The 20,828-nt window shown below is 40.2% G+C and overlaps 1 protein-coding gene across 7 annotated transcripts in view; it reads right to left on the bottom strand.

The window, feature by feature from the left end:
- The window catches only part of CAST (calpastatin), a 122,653-nt gene that overhangs the window by 89,722 nt on the left and 12,103 nt on the right, over positions 1-20,828 (bottom strand). For all 7 annotated transcript variants that reach the window (XM_065918813.1, XM_065918726.1, XM_065918644.1 and 4 more), the window contains exon 2: positions 16,424-16,486. In XM_065918813.1, the coding sequence (XP_065774885.1) occupies positions 16,424-16,486 (63 nt within the window). The remainder of the gene's footprint in view (positions 1-16,423; positions 16,487-20,828) is intronic.

Genomic DNA, 20,828 nt, shown 5'->3' with positions numbered 1-20,828 from the left:
AATTTTTTTTGAGCTTTGTTATTTATATAATGCATGTGCCTAGTCACTCAGTCGTGTCCGACTCTGCAACCCCATGGGCTGTAGCCCACCAGGCTCCTCTGCCCATGGGAATTCTTCAGGCAAGAATACTGGAGTGGGTTGCCATGTTCTCCTTCAAGGGATCTTCCCATCCCAGGGATCGAACCCAGGTCTCCCACATTGCAGGCGGATTTTCTACCATCTGACCCACCAGGGAAGTCCATTTATATAATAGAAAAATAATTGTTTTTTATTGGAAAGAAAGTGATTTTTTTTTTTTTTTTTTTTAGGACTGGTCATGATTCTATTACCTGGAAACAATTTGATCCTTTTGAGGTTTGCTTTTCAGCTTTGTTAGGTTGGACAAGAGCAGCCTTCAGAGCAGAACTAATTTTTTTTCAATACAGTGAGTACTGGACCCAGCGATTCTGACTGGTGAGAACATGTCCTGTGACTGGTCTTACAGGAACTCTGGAGATGATACGAAATTATATATGCAATGCATCTAAGCCCACACTCAAAGATACTATGATTGCTCAATATCTGCTGTGTGTGATAAGTTGCTTCAGTCGTGTCCGATTCTTGGCAACCCTGTGGACTGTGGCCCACCAGGTTCCTCTGTCCATGGGATTCTCCAGGCCAAGAATACTGGAGTGGGTTGCCATGCCCTTCTCCAGGGGATATTCCCGACCCAGGGACTGAACTTGTGTCTCTGAAGTCTCCTGCATTGTAGGTGGGTTCTTTACCACTAGCGCCACCTGGGAAGCCCGATAACTGCTAGCTGAGGGGAACCTGGGACCACTTCTGGAGTTAATGCTGAAAGGCCTCCTAATGAATGCGGCCTTCCAGAGCCGGAGCAGCAGGTTGTGGTGTTCGAGCATCAGCTGTCAAAGATGACGGCCCCTCTGGACCTCGCTCTCTGAGGTCTCCCAGGTGCTGACAGTGTCACACGGTGTGTGAGTGTGAGTGTGTGTGTGGGAGGGTGATCCAGGGTCATCAAGATCCGCAGGAATAAACATGACCTCGGTGTTTCTGGGAGTGGCAAGGCTCCTTCCGAGGTACTACAGGGTGTCAGGACAGCATGTGGGATAGGCGATTTCAACAGCCTTTGTGGCACATTTCAGTATTAGTAAAATACCTGCAGAACACTCAAGCTCATTGGTCAGTGAACAAAGAAGCAAGTCAGCGACCAGGCGTACAAATGAGGAAAATGTCAGCACTCAAATCCCTTCACAGTAAAAGAAGGAACTTCGGTTTGCAAGCTGGGCCACAGCCTCCTGGCAAACACAGGTTTATTTCCCTTTTACACTAATGACCGTCTGATGTAAGCAAATTGAGATTAAAAAGGAAGGAGTGTTTCTGCCTTAAATAACTAAAGAAAACCCCAGACCACTATATGCTACAGCGGTTTCCAGATGCTGGATACCAGTCAGCAAGGACGGTGCCCCCCAGTGAGGGCAACAGACCAGGGATGCCCCGTGATCGCCACCATCTACTGCCCGCAGAGTTTCCAGCTGTCAGACCGTGCGATGGCTGTCTGTCTGTCTGGGCCGAGGAGATGAAGTTGGGAATTCGAAGGTCAAGGGGAGGGCACCAGGGAGGAGAGCTGCAAAAGTTAGCTCCCGGGATGTGCACGTGAGGAGAGCCCGAATGTGGGGAAAGAATGCCCAGAAGGAAGGAGCAGAGACAATCAAAGGCGTTCCCAGGGGCCAGGACCAGGACGTGTTCCAGCAGTCAGAACCACTGGGTAGGGAATGAAGAAGAAAAAGGCTCCTCCTCTAAAAGGTGCCCTGGCCCAGCCAAACAAAGCATAAAAGCAAACGCCAAAGGATCAAAGTGTCTCCAGTAACTCAACTATGTTTCAGAACCAAGCTCCGGAAAACTTAAAGCAACACTAACCAAAAGCACTGGCAGAATATAAAAATCACATCTGTTTGTCATCTAATAAAAAATTACAAGGCATGCATAGAAGCTGAAAAATGCAACTTTAGGTTTTTCCATTTTTTAATGTGCAAGAAGCATAGTATCTTGATTGCAGGGCTGGCTCTGTGTAATCTATAGGTAATAAAATGGCACAGACTATATATAAGTTTCCTACTCTTGATATCATATTATAGTTGTAGGCAATGTAAGCAGTGGGGAAACGGGGTGAACGGTATGTCCCACCAGCATATTATCTTTGCAACTTTCTGGCAATCCATAATTATTTCAAAATAAAAAGCTTTCTAAAAGTATGTTTAAGGAGAAAAGTAGCAAATATCTTAATAAAACCACCCAGGGACTTGCCTAGTGATTCAGTAGTTAAGACCCTGCTCTTCCATTGCAGGGGACATGGGTTTGATTCCTGGTCAAAGAACTAAGATTTCACATGGCCAAAAAAAAAAAAAAGTCTGAGATGAAAAATACACTGCGATTAAGAACTGATGGGACATTGCAGAAGAAATGATTAGTGAACTTGGAGATATGGCAACAGAAACCACCCAAAATGAAACAGAGAGTGAAGAGTCAGAGGACAGTCAAAGAGCATCACTGAGTTATGGGGCAATCCCACGCTGCTAATACATGTACAACCACAGCCTCCAAGAAGAGAGAGATGAGGAGACAAACCAAAATACTTGAAGAAATGATGGTCAAACATTTCCAAACTGCATGAAAAGATAAACTCACAAGAAGCTCAACAAATACCTATTAAGAGTGATGAGTTGGGTATGAAGGAGCAACCTGAGTTTCAGATTCCCATCCCCCAAAGACTCAAGAGATAATGGAGCCAACCCACAGGTGAGAGCTTTTCTTCTGCCCCAGCTAAGTCATGGTGCCTTCCACTGCCGTGAGAGTGTCACAGAGTTCCAGTGATTCTCCTCTCCACCCCAAAGGGTGGGAAGGGAGCTCGTCTACCTTTCCACCGAAGTTACAGCCCTCAAGAGGAAGCTGACTAGGGATTTTTCAGCTTGCAACAGTCTCTAAGGAACAGATCAGATGCTACATTTGATGGAATTTGTGAGCACACAATTACCCAAAACCTTTTGCATTAAATGAACACTGAAAGCCCTCAAAGGTTTAACTTGGTAGCTGGTGTGTATGCATGCTCAATTGCTAAGTTGTGTCTGAGTCTTTGCAACCCCATAGAATGTAGCCTGCCAGGCTTCTCCGTGGAACTTCCCAGGCGAGAATACTGGAGTGGGTTGCCATTTCCTTCTCCAGGGGATCTTCCTGATTCAGGGATCAAACTTGCATCTCCTGCATTGGCAGGAAGATTTTTTTTTTTTACCACTGAGCCACCAGGGAAGCCGCTTGGTAGCTGGAATATTCAAATAATTGCTTAAGCTGTTTTAAAAATCCTGTATGTTGAATGGTCTGCAACACATTATCTGATTATCCTTAAAAGCAAAACAAATATTTACCCTCTGAATGTCAATTTAAGTGTTTGAAACTACCGGAAGTTAATCAGACTCATATCTGATAAATATGGGAAGGCTATCAAAATGAAAAATAGTGATTTTAATGAAAAAAATATTGAAGGGGGATATGAAACAGTTTTGTATCCTGAATGCAAAAGTGAAATTGGTTTCAGAATTATGTGAACAATGGACATCTTAATTACAAAAGTTTTCAAGTTACTACTGAATTTTGTTTTATTGATTTTTTAAGTCACCATTTTCTTTCCTATTGCATACTGATGCCTCTTAAAATCAATATAAAGCTTTGGTCAGAGATTAGTTGATAGTTATCTTTCTTTCTTAGCATTTTCTAATCAGTGCATTTTTAGATCGGTGGTGTCTTAGGCATGATGAAATGTAGTATTTTTCAGGATAAGGATTCTCATTAAAATACATGTTTTAACATATTTGTTGACAAGTCAGTTCCATTAGTTAAGTCACCCTGTAAAATGAAAAGTAAATATTGTGTTTCCACATGAAAACACATGCTTTATTGTAAAATAGTATCTGGAAAAAGATTCTTTCTAAGGAGAGACAGATTCCCCAATACTAGCAATTATAAAGCTGTGACTTTTATACACAAGTGTTCTTTTACACCATGGTTGTAAGTAGCCTACGAACACATACAAGTTGTTTTCACTACAGAAACACGTATAAATGGTGTTACCCCACACGCAGTTCAGTAAATAGGCTATGTTAGTCCCCTGCGAAACACTGCTAAATAGGTCACAGTGATAAGTCCTAAGATTAACTCATAACCTATTACACAGAAATTCACTCAGTGAATGAATCATCCCATCCACAGCAGTCTTCGTAACTCACATTATGGTGGCCATGGAGTTTTTTTCCTGATTACTCAGCGTGGTTCATGGTCTCCAGGCAGAAGGCCCCGGGGTGGTCTAGCTCAGGTCTTTCTAGTCTGAGGTGGCCGCACTGATGGGGTTGGGAGGACGCTTTCTTCTCCCACTCTACTTGGGCTGGGACTGTTTCCCTGGAGCCCCGCTTCCCATCCATCAGGAGGGAGGAGCTGTCCTTACACTTCCTTACATTTTAGAGCCAAGGGAATGGAATGATTTAACCTTGCTTAAAGATCTTTCGAGTAAAAAGAGGGCATGAGGAAGAAAGAAGGCAACGAAGAGTCAGGGAAGTGAGTTACAAAAACTGAAGACAGCCTTAAGGAAGCCTATGGAGTTGGCATTGGGTAGAATTTTTAAAATAGATAACTTTATGAACAGTTTTGGATATAGTTAAGAGTATAGACTCTGGAAAATGAGTTCCATCCTGGGCTTCACTATTATATAACCGTGTGACCTTGGGCAGGTTACTTAATTAATTTGTGCCTCAATTTTCTCATCAGGAGAATGGGGGTTGTTGTAAGGTATGTGTGTGTGTGTAACCCCTGCATATGTTCAATATCAAATGATCACTAGTTCTCTACTACCTTTATTAAATCTATAAAGATAGTGCTTACATAATTTGCTTTCTCTCTTATTAAACTACTTCTCACCAAGGTGCCAATAATTAATATATTATCCCTCCTACGAATATCTACAATTTAAAAGAGAACGCACAGGAAGGCAATCATTAATTCAGAGGTTAAGGAAGTTGCTAGTGGTGGAATTTCAGACATCAACAATAAGCCAACTGGGAAAATATTAGATGATACCTCCTGAACATAGCTACTCAGTAAGATTCCTCCCCTTGTCCCAGGTGGGGATGGTGTGTATCTCTGAACCTATGTAAGCTGTGTGTCACTTTTTTTTTGATTCTTGTATTCATATACATGTGTTATTTTCAGAGAAAACAATTAGTCTTCATCGGATTTTGAAAGGACAATAAACTAAAAATAATTAACAATCCTGGCCATCTATGCTGTCTTAGTGCTTAAATCATGATTCTCTGTCCATATATAAGAGATGCCCTTCTAGCCAAACACGTGTGTGTACACACAGGCACACACACACACACACAAAGGGTGGCGGCAGCAGCTTTACTCTGGAAACATCTCTTGAAGATTCAAAAAGAAAAAGGCACATAAAACATTTCTCCCTTTAAGGTCTAAGCAGATAGATGCACAGATTTAGCTTTGATCATTGTTAAAACACTTTCTTCCATTATCCTTTTATTATCTATGCTGTTTATTATTCTTCTCCCTCTAATGAAAAAAATAAGTTTAGAATAAAGAAAAAAGTATGAAGAAGAGAATATAGATTACTCGAAATCTTGCCAATCAAGACGACTACATTCAGTTATTTTTCTATTTTTATGCAAATGCAAAATATGCACAATTTGTTAAATACATGGAATCATTGGTCTCTCATCATCATTTTTTACCTATCATAAACATTTTCCTCCATTGTTAAATGTTCTTCAAAGCATGGTGTTAAAGATGACTTGCTCACTATTTTTGTGCTGTTAACTTCACCAATTCATTAAATCTGTATGTTTGTTTCTCTAGTTTGTTATTACAATAAGTAAAGCTATGGTGAATATCTTGGTACACAGGCATCAAGTACACCTCTGACTACGTATTTGAAACAAAGTTCTAGAAGTGGAATTTCTGGGTCAAAAAATTTTAATTGTTTTTGTTATTTATGACTCTGGTCGCTTATTTCTCATTTCTTAATATTAGTATGTCTTCATTAAAAGAAAAGTTTAATCATATTTCTAATATTTCTGACATTATAATACTTGAAGAAAATTCACATAAATGTCAAAAACAAGGCCCTTTCTTCTTAAAGCACACACATACAGCTAACATAGGCTCATTCAGAAAGTCAAAATCAGCAATGTATCAATATTTTGACTGCTGAGACAAGAAGTACTTATTCCAACTGGACACTGCACCTCAGGAGGAATTTCCTCCTTTTAACCACTGGGTGTCCCCTGAATCCTATTTTTAAAGTTAGGCAGTTATCACCAGATCCTATCTAACAGATAGTTCAGCAACCTCTCACCATATAACTGGTAGAAGGAACCCTCATTATTTTTTAAATGCATTATTTTAAAAATTAGTCACTCAACTTTATATTCAGCTTTCATTTTTCAGGGAAATAGATGCATGGTTTCAGACTTTACTAAGTAAACTCAGTGTTTTAAGAAGGTAAGCAGGAAAAAAAAAAAGTAACAAAATTGCATCAGAGAAGTAATTTTTACCCCAAACACTAAGTGAAACCAAAATTGGAATGTGAACATGAGATCACTTTAGCTCTCTGCTTCCTGTAAGAAAAGTGTTTTCTTTGAAACTGTATTTTGCAGACTTCAGAGTGATATATTTCTGGAAGGTACTGAAGTCCAAACATTACGTACCTTGAGCTCAAATTAGACTGCTTAGGAATCAGAGACTTGATTTGAAAAAGAGAGAGAACAGGGGCGCCCACCTTAATGTGAAAAACCAACCACAAAGTCCACAGTCTTAATGATTAAGATAAACATATGCGTAGAATTCACTCCTGAGCTCTTCCCAAATAAAGTCTTTCTTGTTTGATACTGGTCAATTGATAAAAGAATCCATTCACCTATAAACACCTGGCAAGCAATCCAAGAAATCTGTACCATGTGATATGTCTTGACAATACTTACCTCTTTCTGTGTAAATAAACACTGATTTAACCTTTTGTTTCATTTTATCTGATGCTCACTATATAAATGCACGTACACTGGAAGAAGAGTCATCGGTGAAGAATCTCCACTGACTCAGCAGCCTCTGGCTCATAACAGAAACAGCTCTCAAGTGAACTGACAATATCCCAATCTCCAAACAAGAAAGCTCCCTCAGGCCCCAGTCGCGGGTCTATCACCAGCCGAGATGCTCCTTCCGGCCTTCCCACCCACGACCTGGCAACATCCAGGCTCCCCACCCCTTCTGTTGCTGCTTCTTCGACTCGATCACTGGTTTCTCCTTCCCACCTCCTTCAGGCAGCCATTTATTAACATTTGCTTTTAGTTTCTCTCTTCTTTCTCCCCACTCTCTTCTTCAATTATTTCAACCAAGAATTTCAGCAGTGAGGGTTAAAAGGGAAGATGGAATGGGAGCTTGAGCAGCTTCAAAGGAAATATTTTAAAATAGTTCATGATGAGGGAGACTAAACTGAAATGTCGTCTAAAGAGGAGTCATTAAATAAGGAGTAAAAAGAAAAAAAGAATGGGACGCGACTTAGTGACTCAACAACAAAAGGAATGAAGGAAGAGTTAAGGAACGAGGTCCTAGGAGAAGTAAGAAGAAATAGGGTTTGCATTTCTGCATTTCTCCCTGCAACCAAAGCCTCCCGTGTGGTCCAATGACTCCTTGAAACCACAGTACCCTCAATGTGCTTCAGAGCCACGCTATCCCCAGGACATGGAGACAGGAGTTGGCTGAGGGATGGGGTGGGGTGGGCAGGCGTTTTAAAAAGAAAAGGAAATGAGAAAGGAAAAAAAGGAAGAAAAGCTCATATTTTTCAGGAACTGCATTATGTGCTCTGTAAGAATTATCTGTGTTACTCGAAATGTCCTCAGAAGACCACCGTCAGAAGAGTCACCTGAGATGACCGGTAAAAATACTGAAAGCCTGATTGTACCCTGATCTGGGCCCAGGAGCCTGAAATTTTCATACTATCTCCAGGTGATTCATAGGCATGCTTAAACTTGAGAGATACTGCATAATCTCACATAATGTCCTAGGAGAAGAGGAACAAAGTTTAAAATAAATTTTTATGATACCAACAAAATGATGCTTTTGAACTGCAGTATTGGAGAAGGCTCTTGAGAGTCCCTTGGACTGCAAGGAGATCCAACCAATCCATCCTAAAGGAGATCTGTCCTGGGTGTTCATTGGAAGGACTGATGCTGAAGCTGAAACTCCAGTACTTTGGCCACCTGATGTGAAGAGCTGACTCATTTGAAAAGACCCTGATGCTGGGAAAGATTGAAGGTGGGAGAAGAAGGGGACGACAGAGGATGAGATGGTTGGATGGCATCACCAACTCAATGGACATGAGTTTGAGTAAACTCCGGGAGTTGGTGATGGACAGGGAGGCCTGGCATGCTTCAGTCCATGGGGTCGCAAAGAGCCAGACACGACTAAACAACTGAACTCAACTGAACTGAACAGTGCTCTACACATTTACTAAGTGTTCTGTAATAATGCTGATTGAAATATAAAAGACTATGATGTCAACTTGCTAAGAGGTTTTGACTTCACAATGAACTGTTTTTGGAAGGTCTTAACAAGGTATTATGTACATTAGTATATTATAAAATATTACTGACTTTATGACAAGAATCATACATATTCAGTCCTTAAATTATAAAGGTTTCTTGCTATGGGCACAATTTTAGGTCATCCTCCCTTTTGAATCAGTCATTCCATTATCTTTTAGAAGCTAATAAAGTCTAGAGAAGACTGAAAAAAATATAAATGTTGAAACAGGATATTTCAGGATTAATATTTAATTGATATGTCCCTCAGGTTTTCAGGACTTAAGATCTAATGTCAAGAAATTTAACTTCCATTCAATTTCTTTGATTTTTTTTAACTTTAATTCTAATTTCCCATGCTATAAGGTACAGTCTTCAGAGACAATTTTGGTAGGACCTAAGATCTTAGGCAGTTAGGCTCACTACTCCGAAGTGCACTAATAATAATAGCTATTTTTATTAGTCACTCCCTACTACTTATATAGCATTTTGTATATCACAGATTCTTAATTTAATGGAAAATTATTTTCATGCTCTTGGTTACAGAGGGACTGTATTTTCTAGCAACTGGCATATATTTCTGGGTGTTACAGAGCTGTTATGAAACAAAAAAGACTACTAATCTTAATGAACTACCAAACTTCCTTCCTTTTTTAATGGGAAAGGCTTGGTAATATGTAGTCAACAAAAGAATTTGAGTCCTGGCTCTAAAGCAATAAGGGGCTTGTCTTTATTGCCAAACAAGTTCTCCTCATTGCCTCGGAAGAATAATAACTGTAATAATAATAATAATAGCAGCTAACACCTTCGCATGTCCCAGGCACTGTTCTAGACACTTCATTTGCTTGGTCTCATTGATCTTCACATGAACTCATGGAGAACCTGTCACTGTCTGCCTGTGACACATGAGAAAGGTGCCCTTAGGAAGGCAAAGTAATCCTCCTAAGAACACCCAGCTAGCCCGGGGCCTGCTCTCAGGAGCTACAGCCTGCTGCCTCCGTGGGCCCCGCGGACTGGGGGCGGGCTCAGTGGGTTGGGAGTGTGGCTTTTCAATGCTCCCACGGCACATGAGAAAGATGCTTTCACCGTGGTCTCAAGATGGCAAGGAGCTTTTGTCCTGAATTTGAGAAACTCCCTGCGTTTTTCTCAGAATTCAACCTGAAAACATGTCTTCAGATAAGCAGGCTGTTTGAATGGCTACATAATGGCTGGTATTCTAACCGTAGGTTTTGAACTTAAATCCATAGATGGCTCGTGAAGACCCATACGGCAGGCTCCACAGAAGAAAATACAGATTCTATTACCTAAGTAAAGAAGTATCAGTCGCTGAAAGGCAAGCAATACCTAAAGTACGTCATGATGACAGACACACAGAGGCAACCGCGCCGGAAACCACTCCGAGAAATTCCAGAAGAGAGGAGGCATTCCTGAACCGACGTTCCGAATTCCTAAACCTCAAGCCCTTCACAAACAGAACAGACTCTGCAATGAAAGCCTACTTCACAGGTGGATTCAAGACGCAAAGGGGAGACTGGATTCAAGACGCAAAAGAAACTCCTTAGGAGACCACCCCGGGAATTCCTGCTACAGAATAATCTCGACAGCAGGCTCTACTCATCTTCTCACAGAAGAGGCTGCAGCTTGACTCAACAGCAAAGGAAGTCAGGGAACTGCCAAAACTGAGGTAAAATCTCCACCCTGACGGTAACTGAGCAGGACCCTGTGGAGGCTTCCCGGGAAAGACCACCTCCCACCGCCTCACCACCTCCTCCACCGGCCTCTGGTTTGCAGAAGAACTTTGGCCTCCTAGGCCTTGCCTGAGTTCCAAAAAAAAGACATTTAATCAGATAAATGAGAAGATGAAAAACCAAAGGAAAACAGGCAAGAAAGACGCCGTTTTCCTGAAGGCTGAGACAGTAAATCTCATAAAATGATACACTACAAGGAGAAAATTTCAGAAGCGAAGACTGTCTGCATCCTTAGTAGGAAACAAGATGGCATTGCCTCCGTGAAACCCGGGTAGAGAGCCACAGACACAGAGAAAACGAACATGGGAAAATATCAGAGTGAAACATAGACAGAGATGCGGGAAGATTGGATTAGAGAGGGCTACGACGCAACAGGGGAAAAAGACAAAATTTAAACCTGTATTGGAAGTTTCAAGGAGCAGAATTTAGATGACAGAAATAAAAATATGGGAGATAAACTTCAGAAACTGTCGCAGAATACAAAGGTAAAGGTCAAAGAGAACACTGAGGCAGGCGACTAATGAATGTCTGGTCTCAGAATCACATGCATGTTTAAAAAGAAACTGAAACAAGAGCAATAATTAAATAATAGACATTCTAGGAAAAATTAATAGAAAAACACACATGTAGGCACATCCTGGCAATTTTTTAAAATTGTAAGAATAAAAGAAAAAGAAATCACCAATAGACCAAAGCAGGAAAAACAAGTTCTCTAAGAATAAATAACAATTAGGCTCCCTTTTTTATAGCACATCTTTTTTATAGCACAAAAATGTCAGACATCTTTTTTATAGCACAAAAATGTCAGAAAACTATGGAGCAACAGGTACAAAATTTTAAGGGAACAGAACTGTTACCCCAAAATGTGCAATTTTGTAGTAGCATCTTGAGTGAGGCCAGCAGAAAAACATGCTTAAGGATCCACACAGACGCAGAAAATCGCCACCCATGTGCCTTCACTGAAAAATAAACTATCTTAAAAATATTCTAGTTAATGGGAAAAAAAATCAAAATTTAGAATTAAAAAAAAAATTGGAAACTGCCATTGCAAAGGATTTTGGAACTTCCTATAGTGAGTTTAGCCTTCCCAGTCGGACACCCAACAGAGTTCGGATCTCCAGGTAAGACAGACGGGTTCTGCCCTGGGGCACCTTTTCAGTGCGGCCTCCTTCTTGGCACTGGGACATGAACTTGTCCAGCACAGTCAAGTCCCCGCAATTCAAATGGACAAGAGATTGCAATGACTTAACACCCCTTAAAATAACATTTGCTGTGGCACTCTTCCAGAATTTGCTAAGGACGGCTTTATCACTTGCTGGCGGGAACACTGTCCCAGAAAACTTGTGAACAAGAAACATGTTTTCCTCTCTCAAACACACAGCACAAAATAATAACCAGATTAAATACTATATGAAATGCCAAGGTACTTAAATACGATTTTCTATGTATTTAAAAGTGGAAGTGTTAGTCGCTCAGTCGTGTCCGAATTTGCGACCTCATGGGTTGTAGCCCACCACGCTCTTCTTTGGGCTCTGTATCCATGGAATTCTCCAGGAAAGAACGCTGAAGTGTGTTGCCGTTCCCTTCTGCAGGGGATCTTCCCGACCCGGGGGTGGGACCAGAACCTCTTACATCTCCTGCTTTGGCCGGCAGGTTCTTTACCACTAGTGCCACCCAGAAAACCCCATGTATTTAAAAGCCACACGCAATGATGACTCCCTTCAATTGGAAAATATTTATCTATCACAAAGCACATTGTTTATCATCTTTAGTTTAGGCCCTTTTAGTCTAGGAATGTTCCTTTGTTATCTCAGCTTAAACATAAAATATGGCTTCCCTGGTGCCCCAGATGGTAAAGAATCTGCCTGCAATACAAGAGACCCAGGTTAGATCCCTGGGTTGGGAAGATCCCCTGGGGAAGGGAATGGTTACCCATCCCGGTATTCCTGCCTGGAGAATTCCATGGACAGAGGAACCTGGTGGACTGTGGTCCATGGGATCGCAAAGAGTAGGACAAGACTAAGCGACTAACACTAATACGAATAGAAAAAAGATGAAGGAAGGTACTCAAAGATGGAAACAGTGGCCATCTCTCTAGGGGCTGGAATTCTAGATTGCAGCGTTTTTTTCTGTAAAATTTTTGATACCTTCTAAATTTTCTTTAGAAGAAACATATTGAAATATGTTTCAATAATGATACATAAGAGCTACATCATTATTATAAAGCTACAAAAATCAGCATATATAATAACTATGAACATATAATATTATCACGATTTGAGAATACACACAAAATTTTGTGGTAGCAGTTATAACTTAAGTGGTAAGACTGGGTAATACTTTTGCTTTTCACAAGTACATATTACTTTTGTGATAAAAAAAGACTAATCTCATCAAGAGAAAGAGTATGTTAAAAAGAAATTTTAAAATGCTGGGGTAATTCATGGACTTTAGGAGGAGCAAAGGTAAACACACTTAGGGGAAGAATACCACTAAAGTTGTCATGGTAAAGCTGCTGCTGCTGCTAAGTCACTCAGTCGTGTCTGACTCTGTGCGACCCCATAGACGGCAGCCCACCAGGCTCCTCCGTCCCTGGGATTCTCCAGGCAAGAACACTGGAGTGGGTTGCCATTGCCTTCTCCAATGCAGGAAAGTGAATAGTGAAAGTGAAGTTGCTCAGTCGAGTCCGACTCTTCGTGACCCCATGGACTGCAGCCCACCAGGCTCCTCCGTCCGTGGGATTTTCCAGGCAAGAGTACTGGGGTGGGTTGCCATTGCCTTCTCCATTGTGGTAAAGATAATTTATCAAATACCTTTAGGGCACAATTTCAACTCTATACATCTCCCTTTCTTTGCCCATAAAAATATATTCATTATTAAATCTGAAGTCCTTAAAACAGGCTCTGTGAGATGGTGTGCATCGCATGTCTTAAATTCTATTCTTCAGGACGTTACGGAAATATGCTGCTTAGATGCTCACACTCCCCCAGCGTGGTCAGGTGTGTCAGTCAAACACTTTAAATAGATTTGATTGCAGGTTTGGAAAGGCTACTTTGTTCCACTGTATTTAAAGGTGCTGCTAAATGTTTTCATTTTTCTTTTTCCTACTCTGTAGTCATTTTATCTTTGGTTTTTTTAGTCCATTCAACTTTTGGTCTTACAGAGCCTCTACACCTGAGAAGGACTTAAGTTCTTAACGACTGTCACAAAAAACAAAACATACATTTTCAAAGAAACTTACTCAACTCCATCCTCAAGCATTTATATTGCAAATGCAACATGACAAATGATGTTTTACTTGCAAGAGTCTATTAAAATAACTGCAGACATCCTGGGATCACTTAGTGGGTGTATAGGGGTCATATTCAAGATAAGTACAAACCATTTATGGTAGCAGGAGAGAAAGAATTCTGAAATTCACACAGCTGCATTCATCCCCAGGTATTTTTACCTTTGACAATATGATAATGGTTCTTGTCTAATCCTAATCATTTTTACTCATGGTTAAATCTTCCCGAAGCCTTTTCTATACCCTTTTTCTTGCACCTCCAAATGAAAGGCACTGAAGGACCCCTGAGCAGAGAAAGCACATTTTCAAACTGACTTTGTTTCAAAAGCCTGGGTTAGTCCTTGGAAGCTTAACCAGTATGTTTGCATATGCTTGGGGACAACAAGCTGTTTACCCTTTGGAGGTAGATGCTAGTTTGAAAATGGATAACCAATCCCCACCCATCCCTGCCCCCCACACCGCGACTAAGGTTCTTAATCTTACTTCTTGTTCAACAGAACAGTAGATAAGAAAGCATTTGTGAGAAAGAAGCAGTTTTAGGAAATCTTTCTCTAGTAATTGAAGAGGATAGTAACTGGCTGTGGGTGGTAGGAGGGCAGATGACAAGTCCAGAGTGCACGTGGTTTTACAATCATGAACATAGAGTAAAAATAATGCCTAATGGACGATTTCCTTGAATTGTCTCCAGGGCCATAATATGTCATCCACTACATAAAGAATGAGAGACTCCTTGGAGACAGACCATATTGGAAATACAACTAGACCACTAGATGATTCCACCTACACATCCGTCCACCCTATCAAACAGATATGGGCAGAATTTGGCGAGATAATAAGCAGTCTTCGGTCTGAGGCTATCTGAATCTCTGCAGTGATTTATGTCACGGGAGCAGGGCAAAGCCCGGCTCTCCTCTCTGCCAGCCAGCTGGGGTGGAGCAGAACAGACCCAGATGACCAGGTTCTGGCACAAACGCAAGAGCTGTGAATCTAAATTTCCCAGACGTGTTATGAAACAAAGTCAGACTTGCTTGAACTGCTGATAAAAAGAAAAAAAATCTTTCTTCTCCTGAGATGGAAGCTCAGCCTTTCAGTTTCAAAGAACTGCAAGCACAGTCACCACACAGACACAGAAGTTTCGAATTCTCCTCTGGTTGTACTGATAACAGGACTCCTTATCAATTTTCCCAAACCCTTAATAAAAGCGAAAATGAGGCATTTTATAGTCCAGATATTAGAAGAGATCTAATCCTGGGTGAGCAGCTGTTGCTGTAGCCAATGATATCTGTACATTCGAGACATAATATTTAAGCTTCCACATAAAAACATAATTGTTGAGAATAATCCTCTAAGAACTAGGATTCTTAGAACTAGGTCACTATCCACTTGACTGAACTGGAAGATTTCCTTTCTTGTGCAACTATTTTAAATTTGATAAATATTAACATAAAGAATAACATCTAAAAACAGTATTTCCTGATCTGGACAATAAAGAGACACTATAGTTGTCTCTTTATTCAACAAGAAACCTATTTGATAGATAACTTATCTGGGAATATATTTAAAGAGTAGTATTGATAGGGGAACTGAGTGATACTATGTACATAGATCTCTGTGCTAGTAAAAATTGGCTTGTTCCCATGGAAAAAAAGTTTAAATAATTTAACCTAGAACCAGGGTAAAACCTTAATAAAAGTTTATCTTTACTTTGTAAAGAAATCTTCCTTCCGTGGATACAAAAATGTTCACTGCAGATTTGCATGGTAAGAAATAATCTAAATTATATTGACTTGGGTGTTGGTAATGGAAACAATAGTAGACAGCTGAGGACTAAACCTTAGTGTAGAATTCATAGTAAGTTCTAGTCATAATGGCTTCCATCATACTGAATACACTGAAATATATGAAATATTTCAAAACAGCAGAAAATAAGCAGAAAGAGAAGCTAGATTTCTGGAAGCATGTTAATAAGAGAGAAAAATAAAATGGTTACTTCATGCTTTTAAACTTCCAGGTATCTTTCAGGACCTGGCTCTTTTACAAACTGGGGTGAATGATGATAATTATTTCTACTGAATGAAGATGAATATTCCATTGAGATTTCAAATGTAAAAAGCAGCAAAAGGAAGCAAGCCTAGGACCCTCTCAGAGGCTAGCACTTTCACACGACCCTTCCATGGAGGCCAGACGATGCTGATACTAAACATAATGGGATATCGTTCAGTGAAAGGAGAAATTCACGGACTCAAAGACAACCCATCTCAAAGTGAGGCTTGCTTTCACTAGTATTTCCACAGGATGGAACCAAATAAAAATAGTCCTTTTCTCTCCCTTTTGTTTATGAACCTGAATGACTGGTTTCATCTAGGTTATCACTGTTCTCCTTTCACGATGCCTCTCATTAAAAAAGTTTTCCTTTTCAACAATAGCATTTGATTTCCCTTCTGTATGTTTTCGCTTACCAAAAAAACAAACAAACAAAACAGTTAAGATTCACCAATTCCTATAAAGACAACACCCTAAATAACTGAGTTCTATGTCTAAATGAAAACTATTTCTAGAGGAAATAGTTCCTCTCTGAGGAACACTTTATTTATTTTTAATGATTTCCACTTGCAGCATTGAAGCAGCTCTTAGTTAAAACTAAATTTGCCAGCATTCTGGTAGGAGATATTGGCAACCTCATTATTTATTTCATGATAGAATTCACAATTTAAAAACAAGAGAAAATGAAAATTCAGTATTGTAGAAATTACCTCATCTGATCCTTTCTTTTCTCCTGACTTGGAAGACGATCCACTGGCTTTTCCACTGACATGCTGTAAAAATATTAAAAGAGATAACGTTTAATAGAGGGAGGTGATACAAGATAATATAATAGTGACTTTAATCCCAAAGGGCTAAATATACAGACTATAAAAACAAGGACACCTTTAATCTTCCTCCTGAGACCTGTTAATAATTCTCCATTGACATAGGTGACCTTCAAAAATAAAGGGAAGCTACAGACATTTATTTGGGATGCAGAAAGTAAGTCTATAATTAAGCAGACACAGATCTGATGGTGGTGCCAAGGCGGCATCTCGTCTCCTACAAAATGCCTCCTGGAATTTCAAAGCCCAAATTGCCAGCATAGGCGACATCTGGTTCCTCATGGAGATGAGATGTCTGAGGACCATGTTGAGCCGAAGCCATTACTTAAGCCTCAGTTCAGCATGAACTCAAGGGAGGAAATTCTCTGCAGTTCTGTCTGTCTATTTACCAACACAGAAGGATAAAGCGTGCATTGGAAAGGTCATACCTGCACCTCTCATTACCTGTGGCTTTAGAATTTCATTATGTCCTGAATCAGAATTGTTTTTCTCACTAGGACACTGGTGATGAATGGAAGTATTTTTGCATGCATGTTACGTTGCTTCAGTCATGTCTGACTCTTTGCAACCCCACGGACTGCAGCCCGCCAGGCTCCTCTGTTCATGGAATTCTCCAGGCAAGAACACTGGAGTGGGTTGCCATGCCCTCCTCCAGGGGATCTTCCCAACCCAGGGAGCCAATTCGCATCTTTCTCTGATATCTCCTGCATTGGCAAGGAAGTATTTTTATGTGGTATATAAAAGCTTCAAGTAGTTTACATGCTATTTGGTTTGATAAGATAAAAGAAGCCATGCAGATTATTGAATTTTTCAAAAAAATATTTATTTTATTTATTTTTGGCGGCATTGGGTCTCAGGTGAGGTGTGTGGCCTCTCTAGTTGCTGGGGTGGGGCTTAGTTGCATATGGGATCTTAGTTCCCCCATCAGAGATCAAACTCCCACCCCCCAAGCACTGGAAGGCAGACTCCCAATCACTGGACCAAAAGGGGAGTTCGCATTCTTGAATTTTTTTTGAGAAATGAAAATAGTTTATGTTCCTGAAAATTAGGGACAAAGAATTGCTTTATTTCTTGTACAAGTGGGATATGCAAGAAAGTAGGAAAAGGAACCTAAATATAAGAAAATGAAAAGCTCACTATTGGGTCTTAGCCCAATAATCTTTAGTTAAATTGAAACATAAAACCCCATCATGTTCCATACAGTGGAATCAAACCTGGATATACAGGTCACTTAAGTTATTCAAATGAAAAAGAATGACAATAATAGCAAAAATAATAATGTTTATCATTTTTTATTACTTACAAGGCACTTTCATATACATTTTTATCTGATACAAAAAAAGACACTCACGTGATTTCATGGATTAAAATAATTAAGAATAAAAGTCATGTGATGTGCTTTTCACAAAGACATACACCTAGTAAATGAGAAAAGCTTGCAAAGCCGGTTTTCTGACTGTAAATCTATTGTCTCTAAACTATGATAAGAGCTTCCCTAGTGGCTCAGTCGGTAAAGAATCTGCCTGCAATGCAGGAGACCTGGGTTTGATCCCTGGGTTGGAAAGATCCCCTGGAGAAAGAAATGTCAACCCAATCCAGTATCCTTGCTTGGAAAATCCCATGGACAGAGAATCCTGGTGGGCTACACTCCGTGGGATCACAAGAGTCAGACATGACTTAGCAACTACACTGCACATACAATGATAAATGAAACAAGATATTTCTATAAATCATATCAACAGACATTTTTGTAAAATGAAAAGGCTAAGCAATATTAGACATGTGGGTGAAATCTTTCGGTAGTTCTTTGTATAAAAACTAAAGACAAATCACTTTCACAAATGGAAAACTTTTCCCCAAACAGAAACCTCTCATGAGTTTCTGCCCACAGAAAAGCAGGCAGCCAGCAGTAGCTTGGTGAATGAAGCTCTCTACAGGGTTTGTTTCACCCAGATGACCTAGTCAAGAGTTTGTCCACCCCTGGAGAAGGAAATGGCAACCCACTCCAGTATTCCTGCCTGGGAAACTTCATGGACAGAGGAGGTGGTGGTGGTTTAGTCACTAAGCTGTGTCCTGCTCATGCAACCCCATGGACTGTAGCCCAGCAGGCTCCTCTGTCCATGGGATTCTCCAGGCAATGCTGGAGCAGGTTGCCATTTCCTTCTCCAGGGGATCTTCCTGACCCAGGACTTGAACCCGGGTCTCCTGCATTGTAGGCAGACTCTTTACCGTCTGAGCTATGAGGGAAGCACGGACAGAGGAGCATGGCGGGCTATAGGCCAAGGGGTCACAAAAGAGTTGAACACAGCCTAGCAACAACAACAGTGTTCGTGTTTACATCTACAGCATTATTTACAATGGCCAAGACATGGAAGCGACCTGTATCCATCAACAGATGACGAATAAAGAAGATGTGAAGTGTGTAAAAGAAAAAAAAAAAGAGTTTGTCCATAGTTGAGAGCAGTAGGTATTGAGTAATTAATGAATCTTGAAAAAACGAGAGCCATTTAAAAGCCCACATATATATGTCAGAGCTAGATGGCAATTGATAAGTTTTAAGAATAACTGGTGAGCAAAAGGGAAGAATTATTCAATGTCTGGAGACAGAATTTGAGAGGGATGGGTCTACATGACACAAATGTATTTAAATTGTCTCCTTTCAGAGCTGGTAAATTTAGAACCATGATATCACATTCATTTCCTATCACCAGTAGATAATATCTAGTACCAACAATATCCACTGTTTAAATACACTGAACATTCTGCCTCATTTACTTTTAGGAAGTACGATTACTCCATGTAAGAAATGTGCTTACTCGCCTCAGTCGTGTCCGACTCTTGGTGACCCTGTGGACTGTAGCTATATATAGCTATATATAGCTATATATAGCTATAGCAAATGCTTTTTTTTTTGCTTAAAGTGTCTATTATAAATAAGTTTTACAAAATGAGGTTTTAAAAAAGCAAATACTTTTTAAAAAATGTTGACTTGCAATGACATATTATAAAAATTACGTGCTATAAGAATTGGTGTTTTTTAACTTCAAAAGAAATATTTGCTCTCAATAAAGTATAATAATATAAATAAAAAACATTTTTTAGGAACTATAAGGATTATATTTTTCCAGTTTTTTTAACCCCGCTTTTTATTATAAAAATTTTCTAACATACAGAAAAGTTGAAAGAAAAATACAATGAATATCCGTAGTCCCACCACTTAGAGTCAACAACTACTAACTACTGTTACCATATAATGGACAGGTACATAATCTACATATATTTGTATATGTGCCAGCATTTGAACATAAATTGTAGACATCCTGAGACTTTACTCCTAAACATTTTATCAAGCATGTTCTTAAATTGAGGACTTTTTCCTCTGTAACTACAATACATCCTCACTCTAACAAAACTCCAAGAGAATTAATAAGAATGACCTAATGCCATTCAATTTCCAGTAAATAACAACTTCATAAATGAAGCGCTGCCTTGCATTTCTCGGAGCTTATTCAACATTCAGTAGCTCGTGCTGGGCTGTGCTTGGTCGCTCAGTCGTGTCCGACTCCGTGCGAGCCCAGGGACTGTAGCCCGTCAGGCCCCTCTGTCCCTGGGGTTCTCCAGGCGAGAACACGGGGGTGGGTTGCCATGCCCTCCTCCAGGGGATCTTCCCAACCCAGGGATCGCACCCAGGTCTCCCACACTGCAGGCGGATTCTTTACTGTCTGAGCCACCAGGGAAGTCCATTCAGTAGCTTAATAATGATATAAAGTCAGTTAAGTCTTTTCATGGAGAGAGCCTCAAAGGGCATGATTTCTAAATTCACGGAACACCTGTGTACTTTCCATATACTTTCCATTCCACTGGTGAAATAAATGTTTGGACATTATACAATTCAGATGTGATCCAGCTTAGGAACCCACAGCAAGTGTCTCAAAGAGTGAAGAAAGAAATCTTTGTCTATTATCACTACATGTAGTTGATGGGTTGGGATGAGCTGAGGGAAACATGGAAAAGGGAAGGAGTCAGGAACTGAACCACAAACCTGAAATATCCAGGAAGGACTTTTCTGTAAGAGTGGAAAGAAACTCACATGTTCTAAGCATCTCCTTTGTGAGCCCAGCACTGGGCATCTCCTCTCTGTGGTCTCCTTGACTGACATCACAGTAAAAAACTCTAGGGACACAACTGACAGCTCATTTTACTGATAAAGAAATAGGATGTGAAACGGGAGGTCCTCTTCTGTCACACTACATGTCAGCTACATGTGTGGGTTACAGTCTGGAGGCCA

Source organism: Muntiacus reevesi, chromosome 1 (genome assembly GCF_963930625.1).
Source record: "Muntiacus reevesi chromosome 1, mMunRee1.1, whole genome shotgun sequence".
NCBI classification, from domain to species: domain Eukaryota; kingdom Metazoa; phylum Chordata; class Mammalia; order Artiodactyla; family Cervidae; genus Muntiacus; species Muntiacus reevesi.
This window is presented reverse-complemented; position numbering and strand designations above follow the sequence as displayed.